We start from the raw sequence: 16,728 nt of genomic DNA on the forward strand, positions 1-16,728 counted from the left end.
TACCTGTTCATGCATTCTTTTATGCACTAAAAATGTATTGAGTGGATTCTATGTGTTAGGTACTGTATTATATGCTGATGATACAATGGTGAATTGACATGATTTTTTTTTCATGGAATAAAAGGTCTACAAAGGGAGAAAAATCATACAATCAATGTATAATTACAGGGCTGGGCTGTGGCTCAGTGGTAGTGCACTTGCCTGGCATTGTGAGGCACTGGGTTCAGTTCTCAGTACCACATATAAATAAATAAATTTTAAAAAGTCTATCAACAACTAAATTTTTTTTTTTAAAAAAAGTATAATTACAAACTGTGAGAAGCACTACCAACGTATGGAAGACACTGTTAAACTGACTCAACTCCTACTCCTAATCCCATTTTCTTCATTTCCCTTCCAGCTACAGTTTTGGCCAATGAGGTTTTATAAATGGTTGTGGTAGGCAATATAATGTCCTCCCTGCTCAAAAAAAAAAAAAAGTCTGTCCTTATCCCCAGAATTTGTGAATATGTTAGATTACAAGGCAAAGGGAATTAAGGTTGATAGTCAACTAACCTTAAAATAGGGATATAGTCTTGAATTATTTGGATGGGCCCATCATAATCAAAAGGGTCCTTGAATGTGGAAGATGGAGGGCAGAAGAGTCAGAAAAGATGTGGTGACAGAAACAGAAGTCAAAGGCTATGGAAGTATTTCAGTGGTAAAGCATTTGCCTAGCATGGATGAGGACCTGGGTTTAATCTCCAGCAGAAAGAGAGAATAGACAGAGATAAGAGAGAAAGAAACTGTAGTCAGAGTGATATGATTTTTGGCTGTGAAGATGGAAAGAAGCTACCAGCCAAGGAATGCAGGCACCTTCTAAAAGATGGATAGAGCAAGGAAATAGATCCTCTCTTAGAGCCTTCAGAAGGAACAGTCCTGCATACACAATGATTTTAGCCCAGTGAGACTCATTTCAGATTTTTGATGTCCAGAACTATAAGATATTTTACTTGTGTTCTTTTGTATTTGTTCTAATTAGTTATATGTGACAGTAGAATGCATTTTGATATATCATATATACATGGAGTATAACTTCTCATTCTTCTGGTTGTACATATAGAATCACACCAGTCCTTGTATTCTTTCAAGCCACTAAATTTGTGGTAACTCATTACAGAAATAATAGAAAACTAGCACATAGGTTTTTATTATTGTCTTAAATGTGGAGCTGTAAAAGTCATCTAGTGACATTGAAAGAAAGGCCAAGAGAACTGCAAGTCCATCATCACTGACCTTGTTGAACTGCTGAACAAATGCCAGCAGACCTTGATTTCCAGCCTTTCAGTTCTGTGAGAAAATGAACCCATAAGATCACATTTTAAAGCCATTGTAGTTAGCTATTTTGTTACTTATAGATAAAAGCATCTTTGAGTGATAAGGAAGTGAAAATACAAGGGGCTATTAGAAAGAATATTACAGAGACTTGACCTGGCTGTATATGTATATGGTTTCTTCTTTCTCTTCTCCTTTTTTTTTTTTGTAGTCCCACAACCTTGCATGAGCTAGACAAGCATTCTACCACTGAGCTACATCCTCAGACCCCCTTTCTTCCTTCCTTCCTTCTTCCTCCTCCTCTTTTGCTGTCCAATATCTAATTCCCCTTGCTATTTGGGGGAAAATTTCCCAGCATGTACAGCTTTTGTAGACGGCATTATCAAACTGCCTACTTCAAAATCTAAAGGAGAAAATCTTCCAATGCTCTGCTCCTTGGTGACCAGTGCACAGGCACATGCTCTCTGCAACCAGATAATGGTTATACATATCCATAAAGAAAAGTTGTGCTGGGGTGTAATTTAGTAGTAGAACAATTGCCTAGTATGTGCAAGGCTCTGGATTCTATCCCCAGTACTGGGGAAAAAAGTGAATTCCCTTTTATTCCCTGCAGTTGATTCTGTTGATGCTCCTCCTAATACCCCCAGGCATTAGTTGTTTCTGTACAAGCCAATGGCTTCTTACTATAAGCACCTGCATCTCTGTGCCTAAAGTCATTCTGGCCATGGAGTATGCTTAGCCGGTGTACAAGTCAAGCCAGAAGTGCCAGGGATTTAAGGGTCATAGGAACAACCCTTAATCAATGATGGATATGAATGGAAGGAAAATACATAAGCTTCCTTATTCTGTAGGTGGAAAACACTGAGGCATGTTTTATTTAGTTTTCCTGAGAACCTAGTGGAATTGAGTCCCAGTGGAATTGAGTCCCAGTTGCCCACAGCACTAACCTGCTCATTAACAGACCTTGTATTGTTTTCTATTTCTTCCTTATCTCCCTTCCCTCCATTGCTTTCTGGAATTACCTCCCTGATTAAACGCTTTCTCTCAAATATCCATCTCAGGGTCTTTTTTTACTCAAAGTAACACAATTGATACCAGAAATGATCCTCTGAAGTAGACCCTCAAGATAAAACTCTAGAATTGGATCACTTGTAGAACATTACAAGGACTTCATTACTAATGGTAAGAAGTTTCATGGCAATCCCTGGTATGTTGTCACATCACAATTGCTGAGATTTGCTGGCCGCAGTGGCACACACCTGTAATCCCAGCAGCTCAGGAGGCTGAGACTGGAGGAGCAAGAGTTCAAAGCCAACCTCAGCAAAAGTAACACTGTCTCTAAATAAAATACAAAAAAGGGCTGGGGATGTGGCTCAGTGGTTAAGTGCCCCTGAGTTCAATCTTCAGCACTGGGGAAAAATGATTTAGAAGTCAGAAAAGAGGAATGTGAAGCATTTAGTCCATTTCAATCTCAACAGACACTGTTTGGGTCAGTTGATAAAGGAAGAAATCCATGTATTGAGACGGTAATTAACTTGCCTAAGGTCATGCAACTAAGTAGTAAAACCAGAGTTCAAACCCCATCAGGGAGAGGGGGTGTAGGTCAGTGGTAGAGCACTTTCATAACATGTTCAAGGCCCCAAGTTTTGTCTCCAGAACCACACACACACACACACACACACACAAAACCAACAAAACTTAAATGCACACACACATACACACACACACATTCAATCCCCAGCAGTATAGTTAAGACATTTGGTTCTAGAGCCTGACTACTTAGGTTTGAAGTGGGAGAGAAGAGGAAAATGAAACTGAAGGGAGAACAACAATGAAAAATAGGAGACAATAAAAATCTTTATAATCTGGATCATAATAATGCCTAATAGACAAGTAGTGCTAACATAACCCAGTTACCACACTCTGGTCATCTTTGCCCTGTGACCTTGATGAATTTTCTAGGGATCTAAATCAGTATCTCTTCTGCCTTCTCTTCCCCCTTTGCTTCCTTGTGGGATTCCAGTTCCAAAATGAAGACCTAACTCTACTACCTGACACAGATAATGAAAAGGTGTTTTTCTCACTAAAGGAACAGTTTGGATAGGATGGAGCCATGTAGATTGGCTTGGCATAAATACCTTTAGCCTAAAATACAGAAGCTATCAGGTAGCTAATTTCAAGGAACTTTTCTTCACTTTGGATCTTAGAAAAGCTTTGCAATCACCTATCATTTTATGCATCAAACTGTCAATATTGAAACTATTCAGTCCCTGGCCTTCACCTGAGGCCTCAGTCCCTGGCTAGCACATTAGCACCCAGGAGCCAGTGAGATTACCAGGGAACAATACTCCCAGCTGCTGAGATAATGCTAGATGCTGATAGCAATGAACATGCAAGCCAGCAACAAGGATGCAAAAGACAAACTTTTGCCATCTTATAGAGCAAAAGCCAATTAGCTCTGAGTAATTCCTAAAGGAGTCATCATATCATTTAAAAATAGTTCTGCAGACTCTGTGAAAAGAGAAAACGTAGGTCTCAAAGGGTATCATTACACTCAGGTCATACCATCTTTGTGGCATACTGAGTAACATGTATACTGTACACAGGGTAGTGTTCGCAAAGAGAAATCATTGTGATGCGTGGCAAGGTAAGCCACCAAACAGCAGAATATAGTAGGTTGGTGGCTCTCAACAGGGGGCAATTTTACCTTCTAGGAGACATTTACACATTGTTGGTTGTAATAAATGGTGCATGTAGGTGTGTGGAGGTTTGCTACTGATATCTTGTGGGTTGAGTTTAGGGTTATTGCTGACCATCCTACAATGCAGAGGAACCCCCTCCCTCCCAACACAAACACAAATAATTATCTGGAGCCAAATGTAGTTAAAGCACAAGGTTGCAAAACCCTGTTGTAGGTTAATCAGAGAAGTATACATAAATAGTAAGGCAGTGTTTCTTGCATTACAAAAGCTACCTTGTAATAATGACTTCAGAGTTTTCTAGGGAGGATGATGGTCCATGAAGATCAACAATACCATTCTTTTAACTTTGTATATATTTGAAATTTTTCATAATAATGAAACATGAAAAGATCAGAGGGCATTCATATCTTTGACTCACCTCAAAATGGCAAAAGGTTTTTAAGAGTGCAAAAGTTATTGAAAATTGAATGATGTATTTTTTTAGTGGGTGACTTTAGAATTTAAAGTCAGACAAGATATTGAGATTAGATATAGGGGCTGGGATTGTGGCTCAGTGGTAGAGCGCTTGCCTGATATGTATGAGGCACTGGGTTTGACTCTCAGCATCACGTATAAGTAAAATGAATAAAATAAAGGTCTATCAACAACTAAAAATATTTTAAAAAGAGATTAGATATAGCTGGTGAAAAACAATAATAAAAAACTTAGACTTCCCTAACCTATTCAGAACATAGTTTATCCCCTGAACAGTTTTTTGATGCAAATGAATCTGGTTCATTTGACAAATGTGCCAAATTTAGAAGATACTAGTTCTAGAGTTCATGATTTAATATATGTGTGGAAGATTTCATTCATTTATTTTGTTAAATTTCTGCCAAATATGTATTTCTAAAATTTTTTTTTTTTTTTGAAAATAGAACAGAAAATCCCTGCATGTCCTTCATCCTAATGGGAGGGTAAACTTTTCCTCTACTCTCCCACTGTTTGATTATTGAGTCTATCAAATAAGTGGATAATAGATAATTGGAGAAAATGTGTATAAATTTATTATGTGCACAGGGACATCACATGAAAGAAAAGTCAATTCCCAAATGTCCACTGAGATCTAGTAGCTTTTACACCCTCATAATAGTGGATAGTATAGGGGAGATGTAGGTAATTTAAGGAAAAATAAATTATTTGCGGGTAAGATGAATGAGTCCTCAGAATAGGTGATAAGCTATGACAAAATCTGGGTATGGTGTTGACCTCCAGTCCTCTATCTCTGACAAGAGTTTAATATTTTTTCTTTTTTCTTTTTCCTAGGGATTGAACCCAGGGGGTGCTTAACCATTGAGCAACATCCCCAGTTCTTTTTATTTTGCTAAATTGCTTAGGACCTTGCTAAGTTGCTGAGGCTGGCTTTGAACTTGAAATACTCCTGCCTCAGCCTCCTTAGTTGCAACTCAAGTGTGCACCCCCACCCGATTTTGAAGAGTGCAAGAGTTTTAGTTTTCCCTGATTGATGAGGATTTTCACAGAGAGGAATTCATGCCAGCTGAGTATTTTTCTGAAGGTCTGTCTTTAGGCAAATAAAGTAAGTCTAAAGAAACCCCCTCCCCACATTTGTAGTTCCTAGAATGTGTTCAGTTTGAAGTAATGGCATACTAAATCAGTGTATTTTGGGGGGTAGTATTTCCTTAACTCCTTCAATCTAGAGTCTTCCTAAAGTGTTAACATTTCACATTTGTTTACTCATCCTACTAGTTTTGCTCTCTTTTTTCCCCTTTTCCTCTTTCTTTCACTTCAGCTGGACAATGTGCCACATCTTAACAAGGTTTAGAGGGAGAGATGCACATATCTAGCACACACCAGCTCGAACACCCAATCATCACTCTTTTGAACCAAAAATGCTCTCCTCTGAGTTTTTCTCTGAACCCTTTCCAAGTAAATTGCAAATCAATGATCCATTATCTCAGTAGTCTCGAACTTCCAATCTTCCTGCTTCAGCCTCCCTAGCAGCTAGGATTAAAAGGGGCAACACCTGAGCAAGGCTACAATGAGTATTGTTTATTACAACAAGAAATTCCTTTGCAGGGCATGGTGGTACACTACTGTAATCCCAGCGACTCTGAAGGCTGAGACAGGAGGATTGCACCATCAATGTAGTGATTTATGCCAGGTGCAGTGGTGCACGCCTATAATCCCAGTGGCTGGGGAGGCTGAGACAGGAGGATCATGAGTTCAAAGTCAGCCTCAGCAACTGTGAGGTGCTAAGCAACTCAGTGAGAACCTGTCTCTAAAATAAAAATACAAAATAGGGCTAGGGATGTGGCTCAGTGGTCGAATGCCCCAGAGTTGAATCCCTGGTGCAAAAAAAAAAAAAAAAAAAAAAAAAAAAAAAGAAAAAGAAAAAAAAAATGGCTCAATGCCCCATCCCTTCAATCCCAGCACAGGGGGTAGGGGGAAAGAAAGAAAGGTTTTCTTAGTAATCACAGTCCAAGCATTGCAATTAACACTAATGTAATATTATTTCTTGATCTACAGGTATTCAAATTTGGTCAGTTCTCCCATTAAAGCTCTCTTAAAAACATCTGTATTTATTTTTATGTGGTGCTGAGGATGGAGCCCAGTACCTCACACGTGTGAGGCAAGTGCTGTATCACTGAGCCACAACCCCAGCCCCTCACTAATGCTCTTTACAGCAAATGAAAAAAAAAAAATCTTGCCGAGACTCAGTTATCATGTTTCTTGTCTCTATTAATCTGAAAGAATTCCTCGATCTGTCTTCCATGACATTGACGATTTTGAAGAGTGCAAGCCAGTAATTTTGTATATTGTCCCTCAACATGGGTCTGTTTCACAGTTTCCTCATGCTTAAATCCAGGTTATGTAATTTTGGGGCATGATTAATATGAAAAATTTGATTAGTGTTTTTCCTAGCACCTTATCAGGAGTCATATGATGTCCCTTTGTTCTATTTCTGGGGACATTTACTTTTTTGGGATCAAACCCAGGATCTTGCATATGCTAGGCAAGGGCTCTACCTGCAACTTCACCCTCAATCTTGGAGAAATTATTTTTACCACATGGGATGATGTCTGCCATGTTTTCCCATGGTAAAGATTCCACTTTGACCTTTGTTATAGTATCTTGTGGAGAGATACTTTGAGACAATGTAATGTAAATATTTTGTTTCTCATCATACTTGCACCCCCTAGGTTGGCAGACACAGCAGGGGGTCAGAACTCAAGGCTCATGTGTTTCCCAGGGATAGATTGTATCCCTTGTGTTAGCATATTGCTTGGCACATGATAAATGGTTGCTTCCCTCCCCAATTAATTTATTTTATCTCGGCAGTTAGCAGAGGTGTAATTTATCTACTTGTATTTCTGTCTTTCCCAGGTTGTGAGCTCGTTGAAGGTAGTCGAAGTGGCTTATTTTTCCCCAGTGTCTAGCACGTATTGGGTGCTTGAAAAATACGTGTTCGAAATAGTGGTCTGGGGTAGATATTACGCAAGACGGTAAGGGCTAAGAGTCGGGCCGGGGTGTGGCATTTGTTCTGTTCTAAAGGGAAGCAAAGGCGAGGACGGTGCGGGGCGCGGCCAGCGTAGTCACTTTGCAAAGGGCCCAGGAGTCTCTGCTACTTGGTTGGCTGCTGGGCCTCAGGCTTCCGCAGGGTGGGAAGGAAGGTGGGGCGGGAAATCGAAAACCGAACTTGCAGCTCCCGGCATTCCCCGTGGGCGGTACTCCCCTTTGACCCCTCGCTCGCGTGCTACACATCCGGGCCTCTGTTACTAGTGAGGGGAAGATGGCGGCCGCAACTGTGGTGGTTCCCGCAGAGTGGATAAAGAACTGGGAGAAATCAGGGAGAAGCGAATTGTGAGTATTCGGGCCATAGGTGGGCGCAGGGCCTGGCCGAGACAGGGCGTTGGCCATACACTCAAGTGTGGTGGGAGGTTGTGAGTGTCGGGGGGAAGATGTGCCCCCTCCCCCACCCGGTGGCGGGCGTGGATGGTTGGCTAGGAGTTTCGAACTTAGGGAGGAGCGGTACTGGTAACTGCCGTCGGCCTCCCTCCTTCCTTGACCTCCCCCAAATCCCTGCTGTCCGCAGCAGGTCAGCTTCCTTTGGCCTCTTAGCAGAACTCCTGTTTCGTCCCTGCCGGTCCCCACGCTCCCGCTCTCTTTTTGTCCCCCTCTTCGCTTGAGCTCACTTGGCTCCTTTCTCTTTATGGGTCTGCGCCGGAGCGATTCAGACTTTCCATTTTTTTTCTGTTCCATTTCTTCACTCTGCACCGGTTCGACTCCGCAGTTTGGAGCCTGCCGCCTCCTTTGCACGAAGTCCGAGGAGGGTGAACCGTCCCGGACTCTCCCCTTCTCTCCGCCCGCCGCCGAGAAGCCCGGGGCGTCGTGAAGAGCCCCGTTTGGCACCTCTGGTCCTCCGGGGGAGCGGTGTCTTGGACTGTCCCGGCCTTGCGCAGCGCCACGGGCCGTGGGGAAGAGTGGCCGGGATTGCCGTTTCCCCGAAGACCTATCGGCATTTCTTTGCTCCGTCTTTTCACCTTGGAGCTATTTCGGGTTGGATTCAACTTTTGTCATTGAACGTTTCCTAAAACCCATTTTGTTCTGGTACTGTAACTAATTCTGGCAACTCTCCAAGCTTCTCTAGCACCTAGGATAACGCGTTTCCTTTAGTCACAAAACTTATTTTTCTTTTCGGTAATACAACAGTAGTTTCCCATACCGGCGATTTCCTCGCCCATAATTTCAGAGCTCCGCCCCTCCCCCCGAAAAAAATTGTTTAAGCAGTAAAACCACAAATTTAAAACCAAATAATTTAGTTCTACTTTCCTTCTGAATCTCTTTAGAAGCTAAAGGTCAACCCTGTATGATATTAATTCTTGTTAGTCATTTTGGTCGTCCCCCCAATTCCAGTAACCAGTTTACTGTTGCTGGTAGGAAAGATACGAATCTTTGGAACTTTGTTACTTGGAACCAAGCGCCAGGAACGCGTTGCCCGGTCTTGCTCTTGTAATGCTGCCAGCTTATATTATGGCTTACTCTCCCCGCCACCCCCCCCCCGCACTGTTTTATGAAACTTAGTGTGAGCTCTAGAATTGGATTGCCTGAATAAGCGGACGTCTTAGCCACTTAACTAGCTGAGTGACCTTGGGTAAGTTCCTTAACCACTTTGTTTCCCCTTGAGTAAATTGGGAATAATAAGTACTCAAAGGATTGTTGTGAAGACTAAATAATGCCTGTAAAGCACTTGGCTTATAGTAAGTGCTCAAGTGATGGCTATTAAAAGTAATATTATTCCAGCCTTTAGATATTTAAACTTCTCAGGACAGCTTTTGCACTTAAAGTCTGTACCACTCGGGTTAGCAATTAATTGGTCTCTGACTCCTTCATGTGTATTTACTCTTGTACTCTAATGAATTGAGAGGTCTTTGAAGGATAGGGATTATGTCTCATATTTCTCTTGGTTTAACCCCCCCCCCCCTTCCAGCATATACTTATAGTGCTTATTGGTTTGTTGACCGACAGCTAAACATTCATTTTTAACTGTTAGGAACATTTTTCAAATCCTCATATGTACTAGTTAACAAATCCAACCAGACCATCATCATCATCTATCTTAGGGTAATCCCCTGAAAATGGATAAATTGGTTCATCGTTGTTTTATTTACCTTTAGAGCCAGATCATCTATTTAGGGGTTTTCATTTTTGTAAATTACTTAGTGTCCTCCTCCACTTTTAAATTTTTTTTGTGGTGTTTGTACATTCTTTTTCGGTGAGTTACATCCCTGGCCCCCAGCTGCTGTTTTTGACATTTTTACTATTGTTGCTTCCAACTTAGAATGACAAATATTGGGCTGGAAGGTGAACTTCTGTTTGCTTCTGACTGGTATTGATTGGAAGAAGACTAAGAGATGTAAGGTTAAAATAGAATTTTGGGTTCACTTTATGTGTATTTACATGATCCATGCTAACAGTCATAGTTCCTTGTGTTAAAGAGCTACTTTAAAACTGTTATCAGCACTTATATGCATGTAGTTATTGCTTGGCTTATGGAATGGGGTTTGAATTATAGTAGATCCAAATCAGTATGGTCAGTTTTATAACTGTATTACATGAAAAGAATTTAAAGTTATATACTGAAATATTTTAAATTGACACACCACCATCCAGTACTTCACTTTTCATTTATTTGACTTCTTTTTTCTTCTGTGAAAACTTCATTACATATAGCCTACTTCGGAGTTTATCTTGCTAAAGATAGATGTTAGCATTTTTATTTTATTAGAACAAATGGTATTGTAAACATTACCAGAAAATCCTTTGTCTGAAAAGAATGTATCTTAAATATAAAACAGCATCTGGAGGGGCTGGGATTGTGGCTCAGTGGTAGTGCACTCATCTGGCATGTGTGAGGCACTGGGTTCTATCCTCAATACCACATAAAAATAAATGAGTAAATAAATAAAAGGTATTGTGCCCATCTACAACTAAAAAAAGTGTGTAAAAAAAACAACGAAAAACAGCATCAGAAAACGATAAAGACAGTGCAACCAAATTATTAGTGAATCCACTTATAGATTTGGCTTTTGGACTATGACCAATATTTCAAATTGTTTCTTATGTATTTTGTTTTTAACAAGCAGATGAGATTTTACTTGACTGAAAATTATTATTATTTTTTTGGTGATGCTGGGGATTGAACCCAGGACCTTGTGCATGCTAGGCAAGCGCTCTACCAACTGAGCTATATTCCCAGCCCCTGAAAATTATCTTTTAAAAAATATATAATGCATATAATGAGATTAATTCATTTCTTTTCTGTCACTTCTTTTTTATGATACTGGGGATTGAACTCAGGTATGCTTTACTACTGAGTTACATTCCCGGCCATGTAAAAATTTTTTTAAAAATTGAATACAGGGTCTCACTAAGTTCTGCAGGCTGACCTTGAACTTGGTGTGGTTCTCCTGCCTCAGCCTCCCAAGTAGCTGGAATTATAGGTGTGGAACTTTATGCTGGGCTTCCTGTCTGTCACATTTTACTAGCATAAGTTTATTCTGGGAGTTGTAGTCAACTACATTGTCATACTGTTAAAAGCAACATGAAATATGTGGGCATTTTATAACTAACAAAGATGGCAAATTCTTAATTATGCCCCATGAAAGACAACTCTCTTATTAGATAGAAGATCTTGGCTTTGAAGAATAAGCTTTGTTAGATAATTATGCAGAAAATTAAAATTGTATTTTGTCCATTGGACTGGTACATCCATTGCATACCTAGCTACCCTATTATGTTTCTAGAGATACTGATTGTTTTTAATGTTAAATTATTAAACTCCTAATGTGTTCTTTCCCAAGGGGTATCAGAAAGGCGGAGGAGGAGTACCCAAACATAATTTAGGTGTTCTTTTCAGTAATACTTAAGACTGCCTCTTACAAGTTTCACATCTAATTGCAAACCCTTTCAAATTCTGCACATATACAAGATATGAATTTAATCACTTTAATTTTGGAATTAGTTTTTTTTTTTTTTTATAATTTCATGGGCACATAAGACTTACCCATGATTAAAGTAATAAACTTGCATGTAACTGGTATATCCAGTGGAGAATTCTTTTTCTTGTAGAAATCATTAACTCAGTGAGTTTAGCATTTCTTTGTCATAATCTTAATGGACATTTGATATTCCAAGTTCCTAATCTGAAAATGCTATCTTATATGCTCTCAAAATCAATATTTAGTCTAATTTTGAAATGCTTTCATTCATTGAGTATTATCTATCTGTTTGAAGAATTTTTTCTTTAAAAATTTAACATTCCAATTAGAAGTTTTTGTTAGATCTTATTGATTATTGATAGTTTTAATAAAGTTTTAAAATGTAATTGCCAAATGTTTTAGATGTCATTCTTTTTCTTCTGCTTTCAAATGATTTTAGACATTGCAAAACTTAGTACATTTAGATGTTTAATAAATGTCATCTGATGTGAATGTCTTGGAAGGAAGAAGGGGAGATATAATTGTTCTAAGAAATTTTAGTTTTGGTGGTTGAATGCTCTCCCTCCAAAAAAAGAGTTGCTCTAAATTCAGCTGAAACTTTTACTGAAACCTTTTCTTTTTTTCTTTTTGTAGTTGAGATGGACAGCATGACTTTATTTTATTTGCTTTTTTTTTTTTGGATTGTGGTGCTGAGGATCGAACCCAGTGCCCCACACATGACAGGCAAGCACTCTGCCACTGAACCCCAGCCCCAGCAACCTTTTCTTTGTGTCTTAGTTTTCACTTAGTTTTCTCATTTCAACCTCTATTCAGAAGTTAAACCTTGGTCTGTCTTCCTGGGAAGAGAAATACATTTTTCAGAAAATGTTGAAGCAATATTAGGAGATTATCTAGGCTACTGCTTTCTTTGTTAAAAAATTATTTCATAATGCTTAAACATTAAGGTAGAGTGAATGCTATTAATATATTTGTGCTTTTTCCTTACTGTAAATGCAGAAATTTCTTTCAAGTCTTTTAAACATTTGTTGTTTGCTTACTTTATAAATGCATTTTTCCACAAGATAAAACTATTATGTCTCAATATTCATTTTTATTTTGTGGTACTGGGGATTGAACCAAGGGTCACTCTACCACTGAGTGATATCCCAGCCCTTATAAAATTTGTATTTTTTTGTGTGGTGCTGGGGATTTGAAATCGGGGCCTTGTGCATGTGAGGCAAGCACTCTACCAACCTAGCTATATCCACAGCCCTAAAATTTGTGTTTTTGAGACAAGTTATTGTTAATTTGGAGGCTGGCCTTGAACTTGTGATCTTCAGCATTCTGAATAGCTGGGATTACAGGTGGGGGGGGGCACCATACTCAGTAACAATAGATGTAGCACTTTGGTTAACCAAATTGAACCTTTTTTATTCTTGCACTGGTGAATATCAGCCTTTTATTTGTGAGGCCAAGTTTGAGATGTGAGGCTTATGTCATATTTTCTTTTTCCTGGAAGATAGGAGTATAAGGTGAAAAGCTAAATATGTACATTTAGAAGTATTCACAAAATACTTCTGAAGTCCTTGGAAGAATGTAAGACATTTTATCATTTTATTCAGTTTTTCATTGATCTTTGATAGAAAGTAGATTCTAATTTTATTCTCAGCAACCTGAGAAAGTGTCTTCACAACAGCATGAAACTTTTAAATGTAGAAAAAAAATTTGTACAGTAAACTCAGATATTTGGAGTATATTAAGCAACTAAAATAATAATTTGAATTTGGACTGCATCAGAAAATGTGATTAATTTAAAAGCCATATTAAAATGGGCAACTATTGGAGGTCATTTTGTGTCCTTTCCATAATTTAGGCTAGGTTACTAAAACTGACAGGTGTGGTAAGACAAATGCAGCATTGAAAAACAATTATTTCTTTAAGGATACTTGGTGCCCTTCTATTTGTGATTCCTTAGGGAAAGGAGCACATAGATAAATCCATAGTAGTTATTGGGGGAAAATTCTTAGTGATTACTTTGTTTTCTCCTATAACTAAGGAATACTTGTGTGTATAGTTATGCAAGTGAATTGATTGTAATAACCTATTAATAATTCTGTGCACAATTTGAACAAATCTTTGAAGAGAGATGCTAATTAATAACCGGTGATCCTCATGAATATGTTTGTGGCCTAGTGAATGACAATATAGAATTATATTTCAATTATTTCCTCAGGTTATGTAATGATGACTACACCATTAGGTAGGAGTTTGGAGCACTGACACAGCCCCCCCTCAACAATTGGAAGGCTTATTGAAAGAGACGTGTATTAAGATTGTTCAAAGAAGTAGAAAATGAAGCTATTGAAAATGTGAGGAAATGTATTTGCCACCAGAAAGCATTTTAAAGATTAATTTCTGTTTCTATAAAAAGGAATTTTTGACCTTGCATTTTTTGTAGTCTGAGTATGAAGGGACAGATTAGTTATTGGAGTCTGTTAAGTTCTGTCAAAACATGAAGCTTCCTACTATTACATTCTAAAAGGAATTGAGTTATAGGGACATTGAGAACCATAAGGGGTTAATATCTTATAGTAAATGTTGAAACAACTTTAAATTTTTTTCTTTATTGAAGCAATTTAGATATTCCTTTTTTATGTATTTACTCTCAGCAAAAGAACTAGATGGTAGACATTTTTAGGTTATATTCTCTGATACTCTGAAGCAGATTTTATTCTTATGTTGCCTGCTGGAAGAAAGATTGATTTTGTTTTATATTCCATACAAGCTTGTTGTAGGTTTAACATTTTATGAATGTAAAAGCTTAACTAGTGTTCTTAACTCCTTGGAGGGCCTGTGTAGTTTCCAGAGAAAGGGTTAAAATATTGGGGATCAAATTAAAACCAGTTTATTTTACCACTTATAAGGTACTCTTATGAGTTTTTTTCTTTTTTAAAAGTGTATACAATTTAAAATTTTTCCATTTTTTTAGTGGTGTATTATATTTATATCTAGTAGTGGGATTCTTTGTTACATACTGATACATGCAAATGATGTAACAATATAATTTTGTCAGTATTGTTTGTATTTTTTATTTGAATTGATACAATAATTGCACATATTTATGGGATATGATGTGATATTTTGATACTTGATGCATAATGATCAAATCTGGGTCATTGGTGTATTTATCACATCAGACATTTATGATTTCTTTGCAAGGAACATTCAAAATCCTTTATACTAGCTATTGAATTTTTTAAAAATGGGAGGTTATTAAAAACTTTTACAGTGAAGTTTTCAGACTTATGCAAATTTAATTTAATAATTGCTTTCCATTGACCTTTTTATTCTTTGGTTTTGAAAATAATTTTGTGACAGATGTGAATTGTTGACCAGCAAAACTTTATTCTGTTGATTTTTTTTTTTTTAGAGAGAGAGAGAGTATTTTAATATTTATTTTTTTTTTAGTTTTTTAGCGGACACAACATCTTTGTTTGTATATGGTGCTGAGGATCAAACCCGGGCCGCACGCATGCCAGGCGAGCACGCTACCGCTTGAGCCACATCCCAAGCCCCTATTCTGTTGATTTTTAACATTCTTACCTTGCTCACTCTGATGATAGAGTATTAAAATAGTTAAGACACAGAGGTGAGTTCCAAGGATATGGGTAATCTGCAAAGTAGATAATCTCTCTGTGGATGATGGTAAATGTGGCATCATATTTAGCCTTAGATATGGTGTATGATTATGTAAGTCTTAAAGTTATTTGTTTCATCGACTAGAATAAGGATAGCTAGATATAAGAGTAAGAAATTTTTGTATGTACATTTATTGGTTTGTTTCATTTTCTTTAAACTTGTAAGGAAAAATATTTTTTTTCTAAAATGTGAATTTTAACAAAAATACAGAATAGCGTATAAAACCTAAAAGAAGAGGTTGAAGAATCATTGTAAAATGCACACACACCTGACTTATACTCATTCAAAAAACATCATCTCCCTTCCTGATGAAACCCTTCCAACACTGTGGTAACCATTATCTTGACATTTCTGTTTTTTCTCTTTGGTTTTCTTTTATAGTTTTACTACCTAGTAAGTTTAATATTGTTCTTGAACATGATATAAATCAAATCATAAGTATGTATTCTATTGTATCTGGCTGCTTTTGCTCAACAGTTTTTTAGGATCCGTTCATGTTTGCATTTTCATTTATTTTTGTAGTTGCAAGATATTCCATTGTAAAGCTGTACAATGATGTGTTTATTTCTTATGCTTTTGATGTACATTTTTGTTTTTTCCAGTTTTTGGCTATTACCAGCAGTGCCAATAGAAAAAAATCTCATATGTCTTGGTGTATGCAAGCATGGGGTTTTGTGGAGTATATACTTGAATAGATTTGCTGAATTATAGATTACAGTTAACTTCAGCCTTACTAGATATTGCCAAACTATTTCTGTGTGTGATCACACCAGCAGTGTATGAGAGTTGACCTTGTTTCACATTCTCACTAACGTTCAGTACTGTCAAACTTTAAAAGTTTTGTCAATATGATATATATGTATATATATGTGTGTGTGTGTGTATATGTGTATATATATAATTTTAAAATTGTGGCTTATATTTTCTTTTTAATTGCAGCTTATATTTCCATTGAGCATCTTTTCATATGTTTTGGTCATTTGGCATTCTGGTTTCTTTGTGTGAAGGGCCTCTATATTTCTCTTGAATTTTTTTCATTTCTTTTATGGATCTGTAGAGGTTTTTTTATAGTCTGCATTTGAAACTTTTGTATTACACTGCATTTGTTGGAATTTTCTGATTCTTTGGCTTGAATATCTACTCTTAAAATGGTGACTTTAGATGAACAGGAATTATTCATCTTAATATAGTCAAATTTATACATCATTTGCTTTATGATTAGTACTTTTTTGTGTTTAAGCATTCTTTTTTGACCCCAGGGTAAATGAAGTTATCCTTCTATAATCTTTTGGAAACTTAGCTGTTTTTCTTCTCATTTTTAAGTCTTAAGTACCTGGTGTTGAGTTTTGCTGTTAGGTTGGGTGCTATGTGTTGCTGTGATTGAAGTATGTAAAGAAAATCTTGCCTCACACAATTTAAGTACTTGGCAAGAGGAGGATAATTTTATTAGTTCTTTCAGATAATTGTATGTATTATTCTTTGATATTATGTCAAAATTCTATCAAGTGGCATTAACTTTTCTCTCTCTTTTTTTT

General features: G+C 37.4%; 1 protein-coding gene, 1 non-coding gene and 1 pseudogene across 2 annotated transcripts in view; 1 reads left to right on the forward strand and 2 right to left on the reverse strand.

Annotated features, from left to right (window-relative positions):
• Nucleotides 1–5,799: 5,799 nt before the first annotated feature.
• Nucleotides 5,800–5,910, reverse strand: LOC125614404 (annotated as a pseudogene).
• A 1,881-nt stretch (nt 5,911–7,791) lies between these two features.
• The window catches only part of Thoc2 (THO complex 2), a 110,854-nt gene continuing 101,917 nt past the window's right edge, over nt 7,792–16,728 (forward strand). Inside the window, exon 1 of the mRNA XM_048797105.1 lies at nt 7,792–7,877. Coding sequence (XP_048653062.1) covers nt 7,807–7,877 — 71 coding nt within the window. The 5' untranslated portion in view covers nt 7,792–7,806. The remainder of the gene's footprint in view (nt 7,878–16,728) is intronic.
• Nucleotides 10,699–10,771, reverse strand: Trnaa-agc. The gene has a single exon. It is a non-coding gene; the product is annotated as a tRNA-Ala (tRNA).

The sequence above is a fragment of the Marmota marmota genome, unplaced genomic scaffold (genome assembly GCF_001458135.2).
Source record: "Marmota marmota marmota unplaced genomic scaffold, marMar, whole genome shotgun sequence".
In the NCBI taxonomy this organism is placed as follows: Eukaryota; Metazoa; Chordata; class Mammalia; order Rodentia; family Sciuridae; genus Marmota; species Marmota marmota.